At 44.9% G+C, this 25,485-nt stretch overlaps 1 protein-coding gene across 1 annotated transcript; it reads right to left on the reverse strand.

Moving 5' to 3' along the window:
* Positions 1 to 12,885: 12,885 nt before the first annotated feature.
* LOC134607758 (uncharacterized) lies at positions 12,886 to 23,534 on the reverse strand. The gene is made up of 3 exons (XM_063450304.1): positions 23,388 to 23,534; positions 15,839 to 16,087; positions 12,886 to 14,842 (listed from the first exon to the last, which is right to left on the reverse strand). Exons 1-3 carry the CDS (start codon positions 23,397 to 23,399, stop codon positions 13,337 to 13,339), a joined length of 1,767 nt encoding a protein of 588 aa, XP_063306374.1. The 5' UTR covers positions 23,400 to 23,534; the 3' UTR covers positions 12,886 to 13,336.
* Between the last annotated feature and the right edge of the window lie 1,951 nt (positions 23,535 to 25,485).

The following is a 25,485-nucleotide window of genomic DNA, read 5'->3' on the forward strand; positions in this document are numbered from 1 at the left end:
CTGGCAATAATGGTTGCGCATCACTCATTTCTTCTAACGGTAAATAACTCCTCTGACATACCAAGTGAAGCGGCTGTGGTGCTAGTGTTGGTGGTGGCGGCAGGCGGGTGAGTGGTATCTTGAGAGGTGCCCGAAGCTAAGCTGGAGGAGGATGGTGCGTCAAGGGTCCGAGCGGAAGCTGTAGAAGATTGGGTGTCCTGTGTTAGCCAGTCAACTATGTCCTCAGAACTTTTCAAGTTCAGGGTACGTGGCCTCTGAAAACTGGGCATTATTCTAGGGCAAAAGGGAATCAACAGCACCACGACCACGATGGCCCCTGCGGGGTGGCCTGCCTCTGCTTGTCATTTTTTTTTTTTGATTAGTGGTACTATGCGTGCAAACTACTGTGAGACCAGATATGAGTGGCACTGTGCATTGGCAGAGTTTGGCAGAGTACACGCTGTAGGCCTGACACACCCGCTTGAAGACAACTAACTGCTATTCAATCTATAACAGTGAAAAAAGTTTTTGGTTTTTAAATGCACGCTATTGTGACACCAGATATGAGTGGCAATGTGCACTTGCAGAGGTTGGCAGAGTACACGCTGTAGGCCTGACACACTCGCTTGAAGACAACTAACTGCTATTCAATCTATAACAGTGAAAAAAGTTTTTGGTTTTTAAATGCACGCTATTGTGACACCAGATATGAGTGGCAATGTGCACTGGCAGAGGTTGGCAGAGTACACGCTATTGGCCTGACACACAGACGCTTGCAGACAACTAACTGCTATTCAATCTATTACAGTGAAAAAAAAGTTTGGGTTTTTTTAAATGCACGCTATTGTGACACCAGATATGAGTGGCACTGTGCACTGGCAGAGTACACGCTGTTGGCCTGACACACAGACGCTTGCAGACAACTAACTGCTATTCAATCTATAACAGTAAAAAAAGTTTTTTGTTTTTAAATGCACGGTATTGTGCCACCAGATATGAGTGGTGGCACTGGGCAAGTGGGCACAGTATCCACTGTGAGCCTGACACAGAAGCTGGCAGGCAGGCAGGCAACTGCAATTAGATTACACACAAAAAAAAAAAATCAGACTTATGTTCTAGCCCTAAAAAGGGCTTTTTGGGGTGCTGTCCTTACAGCAGAGATCAGATGAGTCCTTCAGGACTGTAGTGGACACTGAATACCCTAGCCTAGCTATACATTTCCCTATCAAATGAGCAGCAGCTCCACTTTCCCTCCTCTATCTAAGAATGCAGCTTCAGAATGAATCTAAAATGGATGCTGAACAGGAGGTGGGAGGGTCTGGAAGGGAGGGTCTGCTGCTAATTTGCTGGAATGTGTCTGCTGACCGTGAGGCACAGGGTCAAAGTTTAGTCAATGATGACGAATAGGGGGCAGATCGAACCGCGCATGTGTTCGCCCGTCATGGCAAACGCGAACACGCTATGTTCGCCAGGAACTATTCGCCAGCGAACAGTTCGGTACATCACTATTTAAGAACTTCTGATATCAGTACTTTTATTAGGCTTAAAGTTAAGGCTAGGGTTATGGTAGTGTTAGTAAATAGTTAATGTTAGTGTAAGTTTAGGATTTGTATAGGGTTATTGCTAGGGTAAGGGTTAGTGATGGGTCAGGTTTAATGCTGTTTAATGGTTAGAGATAGTATAGGGTAAAGGTTATGGGTAAGGTTGTGGCATGGGTTTAGGGATAGGGTTGGTATAATGTTATTGTAGGTTGGTATAGGGTTTGTGTTAACTACCAAAAATTTATTTAGATCCTAAACAGTCTCTACGGTCTTTCCTGCTTCACTCCCTGCACAGCGCAGTGACATCATCAGACTGACTAACTGTTACATTCTAACACTGTCTGAACCAAGGTGCATTTATACGGCTGATACGGATGATCCTGTAATATATTAATGGTAGTGATGGTTTTTTCTAATTTTCTTTTAAAAAAAAATATAAAAAAATATATATATATATACAGGGAGTGCAGAATTATTAGGCAAATGAGTATTTTGACCACATCATCCTCTTTATGCATGTTGTCTTACTCCAAGCTGTATAGGCTCGAAAGCCTACTACCAATTAAGCATATTAGGTGATGTGCATCTCTGTAATGAGAAGGGGTGTGGTCTAATGACATCAACACCCTATATCAGGTGTGCATAATTATTAGGCAACTTCCTTTCCTTTGGCAAAATGGGTCAAAAGAAGGACTTGACAGGCTCAGAAAAGTCAAAAATAGTGAGATATCTTGCAGAGGGATGCAGCACTCTTAAAATTGCAAAGCTTCTGAAGCGTGATCATCGAACAATCAAGCGTTTCATTCAAAATAGTCAACCAGGTCGCAAGAAGCGTGTGGAGAAACCAAGGCGCAAAATAACTGCCCATGAACTGAGAAAAGTCAAGCGTGCAGCTGCCAAGATGCCACTTGCCACCAGTTTGGCCATATTTCAGAGTTGCAACATCACTGGAGTGCCCAAAAGCACAAGGTGTGCAATACTCAGAGACATGGCCAAGGTAAGAAAGGCTGAAAGACGACCACCACTGAACAAGACACACAAGCTGAAACGTCAAGACTGGGCCAAGAAATATCTCAAGACTGATTTTTCTAAGGTTTTATGGACTGATGAAATGAGAGTGAGTCTTGATGGGCCAGATGGATGGATTGGTAAAGGGCAGAGAGCTCCAGTCCGACTCAGACGCCAGCAAGGTGGAGGTGCAGTACTGGTTTGGGCTGGTATCATCAAAGATGAGCTTGTGGGGCCTTTTCGGGTTGAGGATAGAGTCAAGCTCAACTCCCAGTCCTACTGCCAGTTTCTGGAAGACACCTTCTTCAAGCAGTGGTACAGGAAGAAGTCTGCATCCTTCAAGAAAAACATGATTTTCATGCAGGACAATGCTCCATCACACGCGTCCAAGTACTCCACAGCGTGGCTGGCAAGAAAGGGTATAAAATAAGAAAATCTAATGACATGGCCTCCTTGTTCACCTGATCTGAACCCCATTGAGAACCTGTGGTCCATCATCAAATGTGAGATTTACAAGGAGGGAAAACAGTACAACACTCTGAACAGTGTCTGGGAGGCTGTGGTTGCTGCTGCACGCAATGTTGATGGTGAACAGATCAAAACACTGACAGAATCCATTGATGGCAGGCTTTTGAGTGTCCTTGCAAAGAAAGGTGGCTATATTGGTCACTGATTTGTTTTTGTTATGTTTTTGAATGTCAGAAATGTATATTTGTGAATGATGAGATGTTATTTTGGTTTCACTGGTAAAAAATAAATAATTGAAATGGGTATATATTTGTTTTTTGTTAAGTTGCCTAATAATTATGCACAGTAATAGTCACCTGCACACACAGATATCCCCCTAAAATAGCTATAACTAAAAACAAACTAAAAACTACTTCCAAAAATATTCAGCTTTGATATTAATGAGTTTTTTAGGTTCATTGAGAACATGGTTGTTGTTCAATAATAAAATTAATATTATTAGTGTGTACTAGCAACCAGCCTTGGCAACGTGTTTTTTTCAAGTGGGAATAAACACGTTGCCAAGGCTGGTTGCTAGTACACACTAATAGAATAGATTGTTTACAAATATTACCTAGCAACGACGTCTCTATTATGTCACACGCATTGACGCACGCATAGGAAACCACGTGGGATTGTTTTCGTGACACTTCCGGGTTTGAATGGGCGGCTACACACACGAGATTGGTGAGTGCACGCTTTTTATTTGTATATAATACATGCTTAGTTCACTTGTAAACTGTTCTTGAAAAAGACCCTGAGGGGTCGAAACGTCGAATCACAGGACTTACATGTTGATGTAAACTACTTTTATATTAATAAATTCATTATTAAGAAGTCCTTCTGAGTGCTCCACTTTATTGCTGGATATATATGGGACGCCGGAAGCACCGAAGGCAAGATATATTCATACATCATTCAGGGGTGAGTGCCTAAAGTATTATTTTGTTTATATATATATATATATATATACATATAGACAATATCCTTGCACTCACGCTTTTAAAGTCTTGCAGTAAAGTTTGCTCAATGCAGTTGCCGGGTGCCAGTTCCTTTAAGGATTCAATAGTGTATACAAAAATAGAAAGGTGGTTCACTTTATCCTGAGGAAGGTCCCTGAGCGGACCGAAACGTTGTTTGTGACACATGGAATAAACTATTTTTCTACTTTGATATCAAGACCGTGAGTGCAGCTCCTACTTTTCTATTTTTGTATATATATATATATGTTTCAAACATACTACGCTATCACTGCTTTTCTGTCTTATCCATACCCAAGGATACCTATTAGAAGCTAACTCTCTGAGGACATTTCTAAGTCTCTTTCACAAGTGTATTTTGAGTGTTCTAACGTATACATTTTCTTGTGGCTTAACCTTTTCTCTATCTTGTTTATAGATATATATCTGTGGGCATTGTGTATTTCTCACATTAAATGTTTGCTGCCTGTTCTCCTTCATCATAGACACATAGTGCTTTATCCAATTATTTTTCTTTTTAACATTATAGGAAATAGTCTTTCCAATGATAATGGAGTGTTTTGTCACTGAAAAATAATCTAATTAATGAGATGTGTGCAGTCAACTAAATTTACAATAGAGGAAGCAATGTTGTTAACATGGGTGTTGCTGGGGGGGTGTTGGAGGCTGAAGTCTGTGGGGGCTGTGGATCTCTACAGTTGGTGGAAGTAGCAGGTGATCAAAATGTTATTCATATTTTTGCTTATAATAATTTTTACTACTACATATTTATATGAGGTATGTAAGAATCACTAATTAAAAATGTGTGTTTAAGATTCATTTTTCAGTCCTGATTCTTAAATACCTCATATAAATATGTGGTAGTTAAGCTAACCCTATACCAACTCTATGCTTATATTATATATCTACCCTAACCTTACCCCTACGCTATTCATAACCCTACGACAGCATTAACACTAACCCAATATCTTACCCTGCACCTAACACTAACACTAGCAGATGAGTTTCCACGTTAAATAGTTAGAGGGTGATCTGTGACTACCATCTACTGGCTGTTTTCAGCTCAAACTTCAGCATGCTGTAATAATAATAATAATAATAATAATAAAACAATAACGTACTTACCGTATATACTCGAGTATAAGCCGACCCGAATATAAGCTGAGGCCCCTAATTATACCCCCCAAAAATGGGAAAACTTATTGACTCAAGTATAAGACTAGGGTGGGAAATGCAGCAGCTACTGGTGAATTTCTAAATAAAATTAGATCCTAAAAAAAATTATATTAATTGAATATTTACTTACAGTGTGTGTATAGAATGAATGCAGTGTGTGTGTGTGTATGAGTGCAGTGTGTGTGTGTGTATGAGTGCAGTGTGTATGAGTGCAGTGTGTGTGAGTGCAGTGTGTGTGAGTGCAGTGTGTGTGAGTGCAGTGTGTGTGAGTGCAGTGTGTGTGAATGCAGTGTGTGTGAGTGCAGTGTGTGTGAATGCAGTGTGTGTGAATGCAGTGTGTGTGAATGCAGTGTGTGTGAATGCAGTGTGTGTGAATGCAGTGTGTATGAGTACACTGTGTGTGAGTGCAGTGTGTGTATGAGTGCAGTGTGTGTATGAGTGCAATGTGTGTATATGAATGCAGTGTGTATGTATGAGTGCATTGTGTGTGTGAGTGCAGTGTGTATGAGTGCAGTGTGTGTATGAACGCAGTGTGTGTATATGAATGCAAAAAAAAGCCAACATTTAACCAACAATTTTTAATGTCAGATTTTTATACAACAGGGACATTTAAATTAATGTAAGGGATCCTCTTACTTGTATGACACAATTTTTTTTAAACAAAAGGTACTAGCAAAACATGGGAAAAAAACAGGTGTCCATTTTGTAACATACCATAAAAGGAATCATATCGTGTACTTAGTTACATAATTTAAAAATATTGTTGGTAAGTTCTATTGTGGGATGGCTAACCGATTTACTGATTGTTCAACAAAAGAGCAAAAATAACATTAGAAACAGAACATTAAAACACCAAAAAGTTATAATAAACTAAAAGGTCATAAAAACAGGCCAGGGTTCTTAAAAAAACAAAAACAAAAAAAAAACAACAGCAATGAAGAATTGTTTTTTTAATTATTAAATACATTTGGTTTTGTTTATATTAGATTATCTGTTTGTTGTGCCTATTTGGTTATAGTTTGACTTGAATCCTATACACACACTCACACAAAAGTTTATCCCTATACATAAATGACTGATTTTATAAATCATTTTAGAGTTGGATAAGGCTTGAATTTTCCAACAGGGTTATGGTAAAAATTCTTGAAAATTTTCCCTTCTTAAATAATCCAGATTTATATATACACACACACACACACACAAAATACTTTTTTTTCTTTTAACCATAAAAGGAGACACAAGAAAATGTTAATATTTTCACTTATCTGCTTTTTTAAATGAAAAGAAACAGTATAAATTGAAGATTATGCTAGCTTTAGTGTACTAATAATCTTAATTTTAATAAGGACAGGAGGCGAGTATTTTGCATTAACTCTCTTTACTAAACTCCACAGCAGTAAAGAAAAACGTAAAGAGTAACATTAAATCACTGAGCAGCATAGTATATATAAGGGTCATGCTGCCTGTACACTTCCTCTTTCTTGAAGCGACATCCAAGTCCAGACTGAGCTCGAAACGACCAGAGAAAAAAAAAACAACGGAACTGTCAACAACGGTCTCTGGTGAGCAGAACTTGACGAGACTCCTGTTAAACGAAATCGGGAGAAGACGAAACGAAGCCTTTATGACAGCAAGCGGAGTCGTGAGGGTAACCGAACCAACGACCAGTGGAGGTCCTGAAGAGGATTACACTGAGTATAAAACAGGTTAGGTACTGAACCGTAACTGGTCACGCATGAGAACCATATCAGAGTGTGTCAACCTAAGTGAGTAGATACACGGTAGTGTGTGTGATGTAGAATGAAATATATGTAATGTGTAAGTAAGTAATGCAACGCAAAAGGCTGCCCCAGATCTAATTCTGGAATGAGGTATGGGATAGAAACGGCATACACCCCAAAGGACAGGGAAAACACTAACGAGCAAAACTAAACCTCCGTCACCTTGAGATCCACTCCCCCGAGGAGTCAGGGTAGGGAACAAAAGGGAGGGAAAATACTCGCCTCCTGTCCTTATTAAAATTAAGATTATTAGTACACTAAAGCAAGCATAATCTTCAATTTTATAACATGACAGGAGGCTTCCTATTTTGCAATTTTAACGCTGAAGGAGCAGAAGGGGGAGTGCGAAAATAAAGGTACGGAAAGTGGATTCCCGTGACCAATCCGCCGTTCGGAGGATGTCTGACAGGGACGCCCCTGCTAGGAAGGCAGAGGAAGCCGCAGCACTGCGAACGGAGTGGGCGCCGAAAGCAGGGTCTATACTGGCGAGCGAGAGGATCCAGCGAATCCATCGGGCCAGTGTGGTGACCGAGACCGGCGCGTGGGGGCGATCATAGGAGACTAGGAGTTGGCCCAACGCCGAGTTCCGGAGCGGGGAGGTAACCGAAACGTATCTGCGCAGGGTGGACACGACGCAGAGCTGCGGGTCGTCGGGGAAAAAGGGGTAGAATACCGAGGTCGAACCCGACTTAGTACGATGGGAAACGTGGAATGTGACCCCCTCCGGGGCAATCTCGAAGGCGTCAATGTCGAAGGCCCGAACGTCCGATACCCGTCGAAAGGACATGAGACAGAGCAGAAAAGCGCACTTAGCTGACAATTGGCGTAGGGAGAGACGGACGTTAGGGAGCCAATCCCTGAAAAAACGGAGAACCAGACCAACATCCCATAGGTGAGAGTACCTGGGGGTTGGAGGGCGACGAGAGAGTCTTTGCCGACCGGGAGGTCCCCGACGGGGGGGTGGGCCGCCGAAATCACAGAGCGAACAACGTTAACTGAACGGTAGGAGCGGCCCGAGGAAAACAAGGATGAAAGGAAATTGAGAATCATGGGTATAGGTGCTGTAAATGGATCGGAGTCCCGTTCCACGCACCAATTAGACCAGGAGGCCCAAGTTGAAAAGGTAGCAGCGTCTAGTTCCAGGGGCCCAGGAATCCCATAAGAGGTCCCTAGTAGCCTGCGATAGTCCGCTGACTTGCCAGGAACCCCAGAAAGAGTCCAAGCCACCAGGGGTAGGCGGTCTTCCAAGAGGAGCGGGTGAAGATTCCCTCTGGGATCCGTGAGCAGCTCCGGAAAGGATGGTAGGAGGAGAGGGTCCCTGCAGGAGAGGTCCGGGAACCATGGTTGGCTCTGCCACAAGGGTGTTATGAGGACCAGAGTGACCTGTTGCGTCCGTATCTGGTGTAATGTTCTCGCGATCATGGCGAATGGGGGAAATGCGTAGGCTCCGGTCGTCGGCCATTGTTGTAGAAATGCGCCAGTCGCCTTGCTCTCCGTGTCCGGGAGCCAGCTGAAGAACTCCGGTGTCTAATGGTTGTTGCGGGACGCGAAAAGATCCAGGTGAAAGGGACCCCTCCGGGTCGCCAGGGTTCTGAAGATCCTCGTGTTCAGTCTCCAGTCGCTGACGTCCCTCCAGTGTCGAGAGAACCAGTCGGCCGTGAGGTTGATTTCTCCAGGTAAGTACTCGGCCTGGAGAGCGATGTTGCGGGGTAGGCAATGGTCGAAGATGTCTCTCGTGATGTCCGACAGCAGGCGTGAGCATGGTCCCCCCCAGGCGATTGATATACTGGACTGCGGAGACATTGTCCATGCGTAGGAGGATGCAGCAGTTGGATCTGTCTCGGGCCAGGCTGCGGATCGCGAAAGACCCTGCCAGGAGTTCCAGGCAGTTTATGTGCATGGAGAGCTCCTGTGCTGTCCATGTTCCTCCTGTGGAAATGGTCCTGTTGGTGGCACCCCAACCCCACAAGCTGGCGTCTGATTCCAGTATGAAGTCTGGGGTGTCTCTGAAAATGGCCCTGCCGTTCCAGGCTTGCATGCTGTCCAGCCACCATGAGAGTTCCTCGCGAACTTCCGTCGTCACCGGGTCGGTTTGATCGTACGTGGGCCTGCGGCGTAGGTATCTCGCCTTGAGGCGTTGCATGGCTCTGTAGTGGAGGGGACCCGGGAATATGGCCTGGATGGAGGTGGAGAGGAGTCCCACGATCCTGGCCAGGTTGCGGAGAGGGATGGTGTCGCGACGGAGTACCCTGCGAATCTCCTTGCGAATAGACGAGATCTTCGAGGCTGGAAGCTTCAGAGTGCATGTGGTCGAGTCGATCTCGAAGCCCAGGAATTGTATCGTCTGGGACGGGGTCAATTCCGATTTCTGTTGGTTCACCACAAAGCCCAGTAGTGTCACTGCGAGATGAGTGTGTTGATGCAGTCTGCGTTCATCGGAGCAAAAGAGAAGCAGGTCGTCCAGGTAGATGATGCATCGGATGCCCCTGGATCTCAGGTGGGCCACCACCGGTTTCAGGAGTTTGGTGAAACACCAAGGGGCCGAGCTGAGCCCGAAAGGGAGGCAGGTGAATTGCCAAGGACGGTCGTGCCAAAGGAAACGTAGGAGGGTTCGGCAGTCCGGATGCACTGGGACCGACAGGTATGCATCTTTTAGATCTAGCCGTCGTTGCTTTGTAGGAGGTCCCGCAGAAGGTGGATGCCCTCCCTCTTGAAGTGGCGGTACGCTAAATACGCGTTGAGGCCGCGTAGGTTGATGACCGGATGGTATTCTCCCGTCTTCTTCCGGACCAGGAAAATATTGCTGAAGTAACCTCCCCAGTCGTGGGTCGGCTGGATAGCCCCTTTATCCCGAAGTTCGCGTAGTTCCGCGTTGACGAGGTATTGGGAAGATGACATGGATGGGGCGAGGAGGCTGTGTCTGAATGGGGGTCTCTACTAGGTCTATGACATATCCCTGTACCGTTTGTAGGATCCACTTGTCTGAGGACAGAGCGGCCCAATTCTGGAAAGAATGGGAAATACGGCCCGCGGGGCGGGTGCAAGGTAACAATCGAGGAATACGGGTGCTTACCTGTAGCAAAGCGGGAACGTCCGCGGGGTCCATGGCCTCTGTCTGAGCCTCTGGAGACAGGTTGTTGCCTGTAATCTCGTGTTGGGTAGAATGATGTCGGTTGAGTGCGGGGGCCTGAAGGCCAGAATCGGCTGGCGGCACGGCCCCGTTGCCGGCCAGCCCTTCCAAAAACTCCTCTGGTGGGATTGCTCCGGAAGACTCTGCGCATAGAGGACTGCGCCTTAAGTGAAGTGAACACGTTCACGTGTTTGTTAAGTTCCTTGAAAAACGGTTCACCAAACAATTTCCCTTGTGCCTGGGGCCCAATTTCCTTCGTGCCAAGCTCTGCCAATTTACCGTTAATACGGTATAACGCTGTTTTACGTCTCTCAGAAGAGAGCGTAACATTAGTGTTTCCAATTAAACAAAAACACCTTTGTGCCCACTCACGCACATCGTGTGCCCATTCTCTGATGTCTTCGGCAGAGAAGGAATCGGCTTTGGCGAGGGCATCATCTGCCAGGTACATAATACGGGCCAGAGGGCCAATGGAGTCCAGCAGGTTTTCCTGACCGCCGAATAGGCCTTTCTCTACCCCTCGTCGAGGGTCTCTGCCACTGCGCATCATGAAGGTTGTCATAACCTTGTCAAACTCGGGAGTGTGAGCCACTTTATCCGGCAGGGAAGGGCGTGGGCATTCGGATCTGAGCCGGTTGCGGACCTCTTTCTCCAGGGGCTTGCGGAGCCAGAGGTGCATGAACCTGTAGAGGTGTTCTGGGGGAGACCAGTCTCCCGATCTGGGGTGGCGAATGTTGCGGGGATCAATCATCGCCTGACCCGAAGGGTCTAAAATGGTGTCCGAATCAAGAGGGTGTTCTGCGTCCGCAGTGTCTTCAGTACCCCCTGTCTGGGCCGCACCCAGAAGAGTCTCCTGCATGAGAGCGGAGACAGATTTCTCGTCCAAACCCCAAGCGTCGTAATCTGAATCAGAAGCGTCAGCTTGCCATTCATCTAGTACTGACATGGAACGGGAAGGACCTTGCTCTTCGTCCGAAGAGTAATCCTGACGCGGGGCCGGGGTACTAGCTTTGCAGATTTGTGCTTGGCAGGTGCCTTACCCTTGAGTGGCTTGTGTGCCTGATCTTCGCCCTTCTCGTGGCGTTTCCTAGGTCGGGAATCATCTCTGGTCCGATTGTCGGACATATCCGAATCTGATTCGTGGCGTGGTCGCCTGCAGGTAGGCTTGGGCACCTCTGTAGTGCGTGCCTTGGAGAGTGCCTTCTCCACAGAAGCAGCGACAGCTGCGTTGATCATTGCTTGGAAGTCCACAGGGACGTTCTGGGAGTCTTCCATGATAAGGGTAGGCCAATATAAATCACAAATAGGCACAGTATAAATGGGGGCACCCAGGTCTTAAATATATAGGCGTAGGGTCAGTTGATGTGGTATCTGTGGTGGGTAACAACACCACCCAGTATAAACCCCAGCAGGGTATAGTTTGTGACCTTATAAAAACTGGGGCTCACCCAGTTAGAGAGAACTGCAACATCTAGTCTCCCAATAAGCAGCGTGGTACTAAAGTACTAAAATGGGGGCTCACCCCTGTTGCACAGGGTTGGGACCCTTAAGTGCAGGTCACAATATTAAACAGGCAGCAGCACTGACCTGACAGACCCAGCCACAGAGTATAGGTTTGCTTGTAGGTAATCTTATCACTCACAGAGATGATAGAAACTCCAGGCTTAAATCCAGCACAAAGCAGGTGGTAGGCAGCTAAGACTGTAAGTACTGAGTCCCTAGTGAAATCCACGCGGTAAAATAAGATGGCCGCGTGAATCTCGCGATATCCGCGATCCAAAATGGCGGCCGCGAGTGTAGGCCGCAAGCCGGGGACTAAATTTGAGGCCAGCCGCGGGTGAGAGCAGGCCGGCGCGAAAATTATCGCGATCGATTCCGGTCGCGAGGAGGGAGCCCAGTAGGGCACCCCAAAGTAGAAAAACCGGGGGAAAGCCTGAGGGGAGCCCCAAGGCCGAGAGAGGGGCAGGGAAGGGGAGGAAAGAACCCAAAGGCTAACCCTTTCCCACAGCCCAGAGAAAAGGAAATATATATATACAGAGTACAATTAAAAAAACTATACAAGGATAAACTTAAAGGAATATGTAATGGTAGAATTAAATTAAACAGACTAATAACAATGAATGAAAAAGGGGGCTCTGGAGGAGCCAAATAGTCTGACCTGTCTGCGATGGAGCAGTAAAGAAAGAGGAAGTGTACAGGCAGCATGACCCCTATATATATATATATATATATATATATATATATATATATATATATATATATATATATATATATATATATATATACTATGCTGCTCAGTGATTTAATGTTACTATTTACGTTTTTCTTTACTGCTGTGGAGTTTAGTAAAGAGAGTTAATGCAAAATAGGAAGCCTCCTGTCATGTTATAAAATTGGGAATTCAAATGTGTATTCCTAAGGCTATAGCACCCTAGCCACCATTTAGGTGACCCCCAGGTGTTAAAAGTTAACTTCTGGAAAGTTTACTTACATAACTTCCCATTCTCTGCTTCTCTGCCTGCATTTGGCCTAGCCTACTTGGCTGAGGTTATCGAGATCAATGATCTCAGCCAATCTAATACTTTCCCACAGGACTATTGTGCATGCGCAGCAAAATGCAGCATTGTGCCAATCATATTGTCTTTCTTGAACCGTCTGATAGAAATTGCGGAGTTTTACTCTGCTATTTCACAGAAGCACCTCTAGTGGCTGTCATATAGAAAGTCACTAAAGGCAGATCAGTCCTGCACAGAAAAAACCTGATGTTCCTGCAGGCTGGGGGGGGGGGGAGAACATAGCACTCAGACCACATCATTGGCATGAAATGGTCTGGGTGCCTATATTGTTTCTTTAAAGGGTTACTAAACCACCTAAACTTGCTTAAGTGGTTGGAGGGACCTCCAACCAGCCAGAAGCTGTGTTTCTGGATTCGCTATGTGGATTTTATCTATGTTTTGCAAACAGCATATTCCACATGCACAACTCACTCCTCCCAGGAGAAAACAGAACCACAGACTGCGGCTTTGTAAATCGCTGCTATTAGTTTACAGAGCAGACCCACTCATCCAAAGTGGATTACAGAAAAATAATTTGGGTGGTGGATATCATGGGAAAGGCAGAGATACAAAATAGTGCACTGAGGAAAACTTTAAATGAGTATTTTTTTTTAAATCCATTAAAAACAAGATGGCGTAATTTTTACCCCCCCAGTTTCCTTTTAAAAGTGGATCATATTCAAGCCTGTTCATTGGACCTAGCTGTAGAAGGAATGGTTAGGATCCTCACTGCGATCCTAGACAATTGACGGGATTTAAAAAATCCCTTCCACCATGTTAGAGGAGACATTGTTTTTGCTGCCCTCCAAATTATTTCTCTGCTCCAAAGTTTGTCCTTTGCACGGTACTCTGCAAGGTCCGTCACCACTCTCATTTCATCAATGCTTGAAAGGTTCTTAGCAACGTCCACAATGGCGTCAAGAGCAATACAAAATTCTTCCTCTGATAAGTTGTCTCCACCGTGTCGTGGATCCAAAAGATTTGCTGCTAGATGAATTGGATGACAGCAGAATTTGCAGGAGTTTTCAAATATTTGCTTTGCTTCATCTTTGTCTGCTTTAGGGAGTGTTAAAGACGGCAAATTCTCCATTACATTTTCATTCAGTTTCCTGAAAATATCTGGGATTGATGAAATGTTGGGAGTGCCTTCTTCAAGTTTCATAACGGCTTCCAAAATAGGAAACAACAAGTTAAAAACTCCTTGGACTTGAACCCAAAAAACATTGCCATCCAGAATCTTCTTACAAATGTTGACTGGAATAACCTGGGACACTTTTTCATCTACAGCGGAATACTGCAGTCGACTTTTAGAATTCAGCAGGCTCTCTAAACACTTAGTGGCCTCGTAAATTAGTTTGCCTTCTGTGCCTTGTTCCTCCTTCTGTATCCGATTCAGTGTATAGCTAATAAGGCGATGATTGTTAAACACATTTGCAATTTCATTGCAATCTGAGATTATTGTTTTTATTGACCTCAGGTGTACTATGCTGTTTGCCAGACTATTCAACCCACTAGTAAGACATCCAAATACTATCAGATGAGGATATTTGGATTTGAGTATTTCCCATGCAGAATGCATGTTATTTGCATGGTTAGTGACGAGGGCTTGTACCCTAAAGGGATCTGCCCTTTCGATCTCTTCACTCAACAAATTGGCTATGTAGTCACCCGTCTGCTCTGAAGATTTGGTCACAACTGTCTTCAGGTATATTGGTTCAGGTGTTGCAAACCTAATGTTTAATAAACTATTTTCTTGTTCATCTGTCCACCCATCTGACATCAGTGTCAGATATTCTGCTTGATGGATCTTCTGAGCAATGGTTGCTGGTATTCCGCTATACTGTCCACCTATAACAGAATGGGTCACTTGAGAAGATGATGACAATGCATAAGATGGACACATCAATTTGTAGGGCTGCTTGCAGTCTTCATTTTCACTTATGGAAAGAGGTGTATTCCTCAGCGACATGACTTCAACAAATCCAACACCTTCTTTATCCTGATCAACTTCTGACACGGCACCCACAAAACTGGTTCCCGAACCTACTGATGTCGAACGATCAACCTTACAAGACACATCTTGTGACCCTGATGCGGAAAAGGGACCTTCATCTAAGTATAGCAGAGGAACGTTTACAGTTTCCACAATAGGAAAAGCTGCTGCTTGACTAGAGCTACCGGCTTCCTAAAATAAAAAATAAGAACATTTTTTAAAATTAAAGGTTTTCAGTTAAGCTATAATGTTGCAAAACACAGTAAATATAATTAAATTTTTCCAGGTCAATATACATACACACACATATATCTCAAAGTCACAAGAGTCAAGGAAAAATGCTGTGATCCAAATAAGCCTAAAATAGGATATTTTAAATAGTAATGCATAAACCCTGTGGAAATGTTAAGGGGGATCTCCCTTAAGTTCATATTTTGTTTCCATTTTGCTGTACATTGGAGTGTTCAGATCCACTCAGCGATTCTGATTAATTACAGACACCACTTGCCATGTTAACAAGAATAGAAAAAAAATGTGAGTCATTCCAAAGACAATCTCGTTGTCTAGCTATGACATTAACCCATTACTAAATGGTTTGACTCCTTACATTGGGAGGTCACCAAGGCATGATATAGTAGTTATGATGATTGGGGTATTGCTTTACCAGGTTACTATAAGCCTTTTTCACATTATGAGTTTTAAGTTTATATTGCTCCACAGGGCATTATATACTAGATCCACACCCTTTTTAAATGATTAAACATTTTTTATTGTAAACTTACCTTGAGTCCATAGCAGGCAGAGGTTCTCCTCCCTTGTTTATTTGCCCCATCTTGACGCATACCCGGCACTCCGTGGTCCAATTGAATGCTTCTCGTAGAAGAAGCATTTGATTGGACAGCTGGGGAGGGGGGAAGGGAGTGGGGGATGGACAAGGCATGGGATTATTACATAATAATAATAAAAAAATAAATAAATTTAAAAAAAAAAACACAATGTAGGTAGGCACTTTTTTGCCCAGAAGATCAGATGCAGATGGCCACACACGGATGAGTAATCCACCATCCAGTAAACTTCAGCGACATATTTTTATTTTTTCTTGAGAAGCGACAGTTTCTGTATCAAGATTATTTTAAATCAGCTTGCTGTATTAATAAAATGGTAGATGATATCCATTTAAACACTTACATATGACGTGTGATGTAGGTATTTCATCGGTAAGGAGCAGTCACTTTTCTCGAGCAGTCTCTTGAATGAGTCCTGCACTCTCTCCGGACATCGCTGGCATAACGTTGCCAGATGCCTTTTCATCCTTGTTGCATTGTTTGCATAGGTTTGCCCACAGTACTTACATTTCCCAACAATCTTTCTTCCATCTGTATACTCAGTATAGTGATGCCACACTGAGCTCTTCTTCAGATTCGGCATTGCAGTGACCTTAAAATACAAACAAAAAGCACAAATGATTCTCGTAAGTGAAGGCTCCTCAGCTGCAAGCGATGAGATGAGCCATACTGCAAGCGCAGCCTTTAGTTTCATTTTCACATGGAGTCATTTTTAGATGTAGAAAATTTTCTAACAGGAAACCACAGTGGTGGAAAAGTCCCCAAGCTGCTGAGACTTTTCCATGCAGACACGCACTGATGGAAAAGTTCCCATATGACATTGCTAGAGGACCTATTCACTAAACAGTGAGATGATGATATTTTTTTTTGCTAAATACAGACCAAAAATCCAAACTGTAAAATACTATCTGCTATCTAGATTCAGATAACACAGTGGTCAACTATCTCCAATTGATTCTCTTTAGTTTTGTTTCCTTTCTATATCAATGGTATTAGCAGACAGTTTGGTTAAGATACCCATCTGTTACAAATATCTTATTGACACTGTCCATAGAGGATTATTAGACCATCAGAGTTTTCATGACAGATCAAATTTAAAAAAGTGGTACTGTCACACCCCTCCCAAAAAGTTATTATTTTTTTAAATACATTGTATTTCTTAAAAATAAAATATTAAATTAGTTTAATTACTGCAATTGTGGAACATTGGCCGTTGCTACCGTAGTTATTGTGACTCCCATTAATCTCAGGCAGACCGGGACATCTGGTGGTGCATTAGGGAGAATGTAACTACAGTGGGACCTCGGTTAACTTAATTTTCGGTTTACAAATGAAAATCCATTGAAAATAATGCCTCGGTTTACACATTTTTTTTCGCAATACAAAGAGAGTTTTCCCAAGATGCATTGCACCTGGGAGGTTTATAGCACCGCCCCCTGCATGCTGGAGCCTGTGGGTAGCACGTGGCATCGAGTGTGGAGGTGTTGGAGCGGCTTTTGCATTGAGTTTTGGAGCCATTCTGGAAATTATTTTCAGTTGTTTTGGGACTTTTTGGTGCATTTCTCAAGCTGTGGAAAGGTAGGGAGCTGAGCTTCGTCATTCGCATGCCTTTTATTGTGTGTTTTGCATTGTGGGTTGGTTTCCATGCCAGCTTATTTTGACTTTTTTCTGACCTCGAGAACGGATTAATTGGTTTTCAATGCATTCCTATGGGAAACCGTGTTTCGGTTTACAAATGTTTCGCAATAAGAGACATCCTGGAGAACGCATTAAATTCGTAAACCGAGGTCTCACTGTATTGTTACACATCGATCTTAGTTTAATTCTAAAAATCTTAGTGCTATTTAAACATATATATTCATTTGAATGTATCCATAACTATAAAAACGGAACATTCTTTCCTATTGTCTGTCAAGGTACAACAGTGTACATCCTTATACAACAGACTCTACTGGAGAACAAAACTTTTGCAAATGAGAGATTTGGAAAAAACAGTAGATTTCACAAACTTATTCACTAAAATGAGAATTGTTGGGGGTTCAAAGTCTATTTCAAATTTAAGGCCAAAATATCCAAATTGGAAGCAAAGCTGTGTGTGTGTGTGACTTGGGTAAAGACTATCTAACCACTTTTGGGTCACAATCCTTAAACATATAGTCCCAACACTACAGTGTTCCCTACCTATAGATGCCCCCTTCCCCACCATGAGGGTTTAAGAGGTTAGATTTAATTACCTTTAGTTGCTTGCTGCACTGGTCTCGGTGCAGTCACTAAGCCAAGAGTGATAGGTAAACACTGGGAGGCATAACTGCTCAATGCCAAGCTAAATAGTGGAGTTTAAATGGCTATGGAAGTGGACGTGACTCTAGTGGCTGCCAGGTAGACTATTAGGCCATTAGAGCCATATTTTTACCCTTCCATGCAAACATTGTTGTTTCTGCTAAATGGCAAAGGTTTACATGGAAGGTTTTAAATGAAAGGACCACTGCACCCAAACTCCTTAATTGCAATGATTGGAGATGAGTGATTTTAGTGCTCCTTAAGACACAAAAAAGTGGTTTTAGTGCTTAGTGTCCTTTATTTGAATAAAGTGGTTCTGGGGTACAGACACGGCCCCTTTTTTCAGACAATATAAAGCTGTTTCAGAGAAATATTTACATCTGCCCAAAACATCAACCAGAGCAGTTTCCTCTTTAAAGGACTACTAAAAGCTCCAAGTCTACTTTATCTCAGTAAAGTGGACTGGGTGCAGTGGTCCTTTACTTACAAACTGAGTAATGTAAAACATTGCAGCTTTGTAGAAAGTGCAATGTTTGAATGGCTAAAAGAAAATGTAGTGGTTGTCTTCCTCATAGCCACTAGAGGTGCTTCCCCTATAAGAGACAAGTCAGATTTGGTTTCTAATCAACTGGTTCTCTTAGAGAGCATTGAGTGGTGCAGAAACTTGTATTTGTTCACAAGGAATCCATCTTGAGGACACCAAACACTACTAATATTTCTCACTAGAGAATAAGCACAAGCAATGCTTTTCTGTGAGGAGCTCTGGAACTGGCAGAGGTTTGTGGCAATTGCAGTACATGCGCCATGCATCCTCAATGCTGCTGTAGGAAAAGCATTTGATTACAGACCTCAGAAAAGATGGATTGGGCTGCAATGAGGATTACGGGCAAGTTTAAATAGTTGTTAATGGTTTATAAATTTAAACAAAGGGGTCCAGTAATCTAAATTAATAAGCAAACATGTCGGACTTTAAAAATAATATATTTGCAATGCTCCTTTAAGGGGATTTATTTCTTTATTCCATTAGCAGAGTAGACCTGAATTAAGCAATACATGCACCTATTTTGCAGAACCAAGGACTGCAATTACATTTTCTCTAGCCCAAACCTCCCAACATTGGTGTCACTGGCAGTGCCCATAATGGGCGGATCTATCCAACGAAGGCAAAAGGGACCAGTCCAGTCCATCTATCAGTGATCTGAAGTGGTCAGGTGGTAGGAGTATACAGGGCCAGCCCGTCCATAAGTTCTGGTGGGGCCATGGCTCCAGGCGGAACTTTGACAGGAGCAACATTTTGCCGCTTCTGTAAAAGCACTCTCCCCCTTCCCCCCCATGGACACGGCTACAGAGGGCAGGTGCCAGCCAAATTAATCCCTACCTTCCCTCCTCGTGTGTCTCCCCGCGAGATGGGAATTTCACTTAGATCTAGGGGCGCTCTCTGCAGCTCTACTGACTGTCTGAAGGCCCCCCACGTGAACACACACCGGCAGAGATGGAGACAAAGTACACTGCTCATCTACTTCCTGCCCCTCATCGAGACAGGATGAGGACAGCTGGTACGTGACTCAGGACGAGCAGGGTACCGCGAATGCGAAGCATCCAGGAACTGCGGTCCCCTGCCCTGTGCCTGGAAAAAGTACTGTGCTGTGTGTAATGGGCTGCTTCCTCCAACCCCCACCTTTGCATGTAAGGGAGGGCTGCTTGTGTTGTGTTTGGTATGTATGTATTAGGCAGGGTGTGTGTGGATTAAGCAGTTTAAATATAAAGCAGTCTGTATGTGTGATGGATGTATTAGTCAGTGCCAAGACTCTCTGGGCATACAAAGTGTGTGCATGTACATATGTATTAGAAGCTTTGTGTATGCGCATGTATGAGCCAATGTGTTTGTCTATGTATTAGGCAGTATGTATGTATTAGACATTGTGTGTTTTATGTACATGCATGTATATATGTATGTGTGTATGTATTATTTTCAGAAATTTCACCAGGAAGGCCCCAGAGCAGCTCAAGCCTCAGGTATCAGCAGGATTATTGGGGACAGTCAGTGCCGGCCCTACCACAAGGCAGCACAGGTGGCAGCCTTGGGGCGACCGGCCCAGGGGACACAATATTCAGGCTCCGGGTGACTGGCAGCAGGAGAGCGCACAGTGCTCCACCTTCTGACAGTCACTTCATGTTGTTGTGGCTAAGCGTACCATGCCGCAGTAGAGGATCTTTGTCCACTACCTTAAAAAGACAGGAAGCGCTCAGTGAGAGAACTGAACTTCTTCCTGTCAGAAGCTCCTCTACCGCAGTCCTCTTGGCCACAATACATGAAGGGAAAAAAGTAGGGGCACATAAAAGGGCCTAACATCATGGATGTGGCTGTGGTTTTGGTGAAGGGGGCAGCATTTCATCCTTGGACCCAGGCAGCACAATGTCATGGGCTGGCCCTGGGAATATGTATGTACAGTGTTTCAGCTTGGAACAATGCATATACCAAGTCACCTGCACTCAGGCTATTGAGTGCAGTCCTATCACAAGCGTGGTGCTGGATCTCCCGCAGCGTGGAAAGCAATGCTGGATTCCAGGTGAGTAATAACTTTATTTTAGCCTTTTTTTTTTTTTTTAATAAAAGGGGGGAGTGGGGGAGGCTAATGTATAATGCCCAATAAGCAGGGATGTATTTACCACAAGGCAAACAAGGCATTTGCCTAGGGCGGCACTCAGGGCCGGCCTTAGGCATTTAGACGCCCTGTGCGAAAAATCTTCACAGCGCCCACCCCCCACCCCCCCGTCATCCATGTATGCTGTAATGTTTGTGTTGTCTGTGTATGTGATAGTAGGTGTGATGACGGTGTGTGATATGTATGCTATGTGTGATATTTGTAATGGGTGTATTAACAGTGTGTGATATGCGTGTATTGGTTGTATGTGACACACACACACACACACACACACACACACACACAGAGTCAGACGGCCATACACACACACACAGGAAGACAGTCATACACACACACACAGACAGTCATACACACACACACAGACAAACACGCAGACAGTCATACACACAGACAAACACGCAGACAGTCATACACACAGACAAACACGCAGACAGTCATACACACAGACACACACAGGCAGACAGCCATACACACAGACACACACAGGCATACACACAATCACACACACAGAGGCAGACAGTAATACACACAGACACACACACAGAGGCAGACAGTAATACACACAGACACACAGTGGCAGTCATACACACACACAGGCAGACAGTCAGTCATACACACAGACACAGACAGTAATACACACAGACACACACAGAGGCAGCATAGGCGTGCGCAGCCTATTGTATTAGGGTGTGCACCCTAAAGCCCAAACACGCACGCCGTGTGTATATGTGTGTTTATATAAATACACACACACACAAATACACTTTTGTATACATACACAGACCCGCACTCATATAAATATCAATACAAACAAACATTAAAAAAAGTATTAAAACTGCAGAGAGTGGGGATTAAGTGTGTGTGTCTGTGTGTGTGCTGTGGTAAAGTGTGTGTGTGTGTGTGCTGGGGGTGAAGTGTGTATCTGTGTGCTGGAGTTAAGAGTGTGTGTGTGTGTGCTGGGGGTGAAGTGTGTGTCTGTGTGTGCTGGGGATTGGCTTACCGTGTATGGTGGTGACAGTGATGTGGATGGCAGAGAGAGAGAAGAGAGAGAAAAGGCTGGGAAGAGATTAAGTTTTAGTCTAAAACAGGATTAAGGACATGAGGTGGCAGACTGGAGAAGTATTGAGGAGATGAGAAGGCAGTTTCTGAGAGGGACTGGGGAGGTTAGGTGGCAATCTGGAAAAAGATTAGGGAAGATGTGTGTCAGATTTTGGGAGAATTAGGAAGTTTAAATTGCAGCTTGGAGAGGGATTGGGGAGAGTAGGAGATAGTTTGGGGAGGTAGTTAGCCAAGCATACATGTCAGACTAGAAAGGAGTTGGGGAGAGAACGTGGCAGACATAGGCACTTACCTTTGTATCCGCGGCTCTGCTCCTCACGTCCCCACCGCTGCTGCTACCTACTTTCTGCCGGCTCCTGTGCTCACACCTCGAGCCAGCTCACAGCAACATGGCGCAGCCCTGCCGAAAAGTGAGCAGTGAAGTTCTGGCTCGCAGTGCACATGTGAGCACTGGAACTTCACTGTGGAGCATTTCTATGACAGGATGCCCGGCCGGCACAGGTCTGCCTCCACCTCATGACTTCCCTGATTTTTTAAAATTTTCGGTGACCTCACAGCTCGTCCCGGCAGGGGGCTGATGGGGGGAAAGGTTTACCCCAAATTGATATTATTATTGATATTATTATAGTAAATAGTGACTGGGGCGGAAAAATGCTGATATTATTAGGGTGTGCCCAGGCACACCCGGCACACCCCGTGTGCACGCCTATGAGAGGCAGACAGTAATACACACAGACACACACACACACAGAGGCAGACAGTCACACACACACAGGCAGACAGTCATACACACACACACACACAGGCAGACAGTCATACACACAGACACACAGAGGCAGACAGTCACACTCACCTGACAATCCCACAGTTACCTGTGGAGTTCATTGTGGAGGCAGTGCAGCTCCTGGTGACTGTTTGGTGGGGAAGCAGGGACTCCTTCCTGCTTCCCCTGCAGCAGTTTTCCGGTGCTTTTAGCTCCGCCCCCGCCACACGGTAAGCTCCGCCCCCGCTGCAAATTTGAAAAAAAAAATATATATATATTTTTTTTTAATCCCGGCCGGCTGTGCGGCCGCACGGCGCCCCCTGCTACATGGCGCCCTGTGCGGCCGCACAGCTCGCACACCCCTAAGGCCGGCCCTGGCGGCACTTTCAGGGGGGGCGCCAAAAAATGCTACCCCATGCTCCCAAATAAATGCCTTGTTTGCCTTGTGTTCTGGGGCTGTCCACCTTACTGTGAGTGATTGAGTGTAGCCGTCAGTGTGCGTCTGTGAGTGAGTGAAAGTTTGTGTGTGTCTTTCAGTGAGAATGGGTGTGTCAGTGTTTGCGTGTGCCAATGACTTTGAATCTGTCAGTGAGTTTATATCAGTGCATGTATCAATGAGGGCATGTGTCTGTCAGTCAAAAAAGTGGCCTTGACACGAATTGGGGGGGGCAAATTTAGATTTATGGGGTGCCCGAATTTAGTCGTGCCTAAGGCAGCACAAATCCAAAATACACCACTGCCAATAAGGCATTATACATTGAAAAACAGAATAGGGGGAAACAAAGGGTTGGATTAAACCTTTTAAGCACAAAGCCTCAAACTAAGGAAGGTAAACCATTTTACCATGTTATGTATGTTGAATAGCGTCAAACCCTAGAATACACAAAATTAATTTACAGTATATTACCCTGGACAGACAAGTACCACAAGCCTCGACCCCACCTTATAAAAAACATAAAAGGCACATTTCACTTAATTGGACAGACCAGCAGTGTGTTTCGTGGCTGCACAATCAGTCACTATTCGGCAAAACAATCAGGAAGTACGTTGGGGGATCTGTGAATATAAACAAAACATGGCACACAGACACAGAGCACAATGACAGCCATGAGAGTGAGTCATACCTTTTTCTGCATTCACTTTGAGTAGGTTACAGTCGTGTCATGCCAGTGCTGACACTGAGAGGGGGATTCTGCCGTTCTGATGAATGTATCTGAAGATGGAACTTAGAGCTATTAGAGAAAGCATGTATCCATTCCACCTAGCTGCTAGGCAACTTCCGGGTGGGGGGAAGGGTGCCGTGCATTCTGGGTCCTAGAGAGATCCCATTCAGCAGCTGTTAGCCTTCCAAGTGAGCCCACACACTGCATGTAGTGTGTGGGCTCAGAAAGGAGAAAGACAGGAAAGAAATAGCAATGGGAGAGTTCAATAAATACGAATGGAGGAGATAAAGGAGAATCAAAAGATGCAATAACTACTGTGTGAAGTGTTAAGAATTCAGAGTGGTTTTTTTTTGTTTGTTTTTTTAATGTAGACTAGTTTGGCTATTTCATTTTACTGCAATTTGACATTCCCTTTGGAAGGTTTATTCACTAAGCCGAGAATTGTAATGAACAAATCTGAGCTTATTTTCTAGGACATTGGCATCTAGAGCAGTGCTCCCCAACCTTTTTATCGCCGCGGACCAGTAAACGTTTGATAATTTTTCCGTGGCCCGCTTGTTTTGATTTAATAATTTTAATTTAATTGTATTTAAACATGCCTTTAAAATAAAATACAGCTACACCAAAAAATGACTATAAAGTGATTTATTTTATTTAACTCACTAGAATGCCAAATCAATGAGAACCCTGAGCTTGTTTCTTTGCAGACGGTGTGTGTATGGGGGCAGTGTTTGTAGTGTGTGTGTGGGGGCAGTGTTTGTGGGGCAGTGTGTGTAGTGTGTGTATGGGGGCAGTGTTTGTGGGGCTGTGTGTAGTGTGTGTATGGGGGCAGTGTTTGTAGTGTGTGTGTGGGGGCAGTGTTTGTGGGGCAGTGTGTGTAGTGTGTGTATGGGGGCAGTGTTTGTAGTGTGTGTGTGGGGGGCAGTGTTTGTGGGGCAGTGTGTGTAGTGTGTGTATGGGGGCAGTGTTTGTGGGGCTGTGTGTAGTGTGTGTATGGGGGCAGTGTTTGTGGGGCAGTGTGTGTAGTGTGTGTATGGGGCAGTGTGTGTATGGGGGGCAGTGTGTGTAGTGTGTGTATGGGGGCAATGTTTGTGGGGCAGTGTGTGTATGGGGGAAATGCTTGTGAGGCAGTAGTGTGTGTAGGGGGGCAGTGTGTATGGGGGGGCAGTGTGTGTAGTGTGTATGGGGGGCAGTGTGTGTAGTGTGTGTGTGGGGGGCAGTGTGTGTAGTGTGTGTATGGGGCAGTGTGTGTAGTGTGTGTATGGGGGCAGTGTGTGTAGTGTGTGTATGGGGGCAGTGTTTGTAGTGTGTGTGTGGTGCAGTGTGTGTATGGGGGGCAGTGTGTGCAGTGTGTGTATGGGGGGCAGTGTGTGTAGTGTGTGTATGGGGGGCAGTGTGTGTAGTGTGTGTATGGGGGGCTGTGTGTAGTGTGTGTATGGGGGCAGAGTGTATAGTGTGTGTATGGGGGGCAGAGTGTATAGTGTGTGTATGGGGGGCAGAGTGTATAGTGTGTGTATGGGGGGCAGTGTGTATAGTGTGTGTATGGGGGGCAGTGTGTATAGTGTGTTTATGGGGGGCAGTGTGTATAGTGTATGTATATGGGGGGGGGGGAAGGAGGGTAGGGAGGCTTTTTAAAAAAAAATAAAAAAAAAAATATATCCTTTATGTCCCCCCTCCCTTCTTACCTTTACTGGGAGGAGGGGGGACCTCTTTCGTTCCCTGGTGGTCCCAGTGGGGATTCCCTGGTGGTCCTGGTGGTTAGAGTGAACTCTAGCCCGCGCTCCTGGAGGCTGAGCTCCCGTGTCCTCTCTCCTCCCTCCCCCCGCCGGCTGTCAGCAATGTGCCTGCGGACCGGGGAGGGAGAGCTCTGATCTCCCTCCCAGTTCCGCAGGCACATTGCAGGGCTGGCACTTGGGCAATGTCAGCCCTGCACTAGCCGGCGGGGGGAGAATCTCGGGGGGGGCAAGTGCCCCGTTGCCCCCCCGGGCGGCCCGGTACCGTTTGATCCACGGACCGGTACCGGTCCGCGGCCCGGGGATTGGGGAACACTGATCTAGAG

Source organism: Pelobates fuscus, chromosome 4, assembly GCF_036172605.1.
Source record: "Pelobates fuscus isolate aPelFus1 chromosome 4, aPelFus1.pri, whole genome shotgun sequence".
NCBI lineage: Eukaryota > Metazoa > Chordata > Amphibia > Anura > Pelobatidae > Pelobates > Pelobates fuscus.

Coding starts and splice junctions, on each gene's coding strand:
- LOC134607758 (XM_063450304.1), bottom strand. Junction 14,843..15,838: donor ACCTACATCACACGTCATAT/GTAAGTGTTTAA, acceptor TTTTTATTTTAG/GAAGCCGGTAGCTCTAGTCA.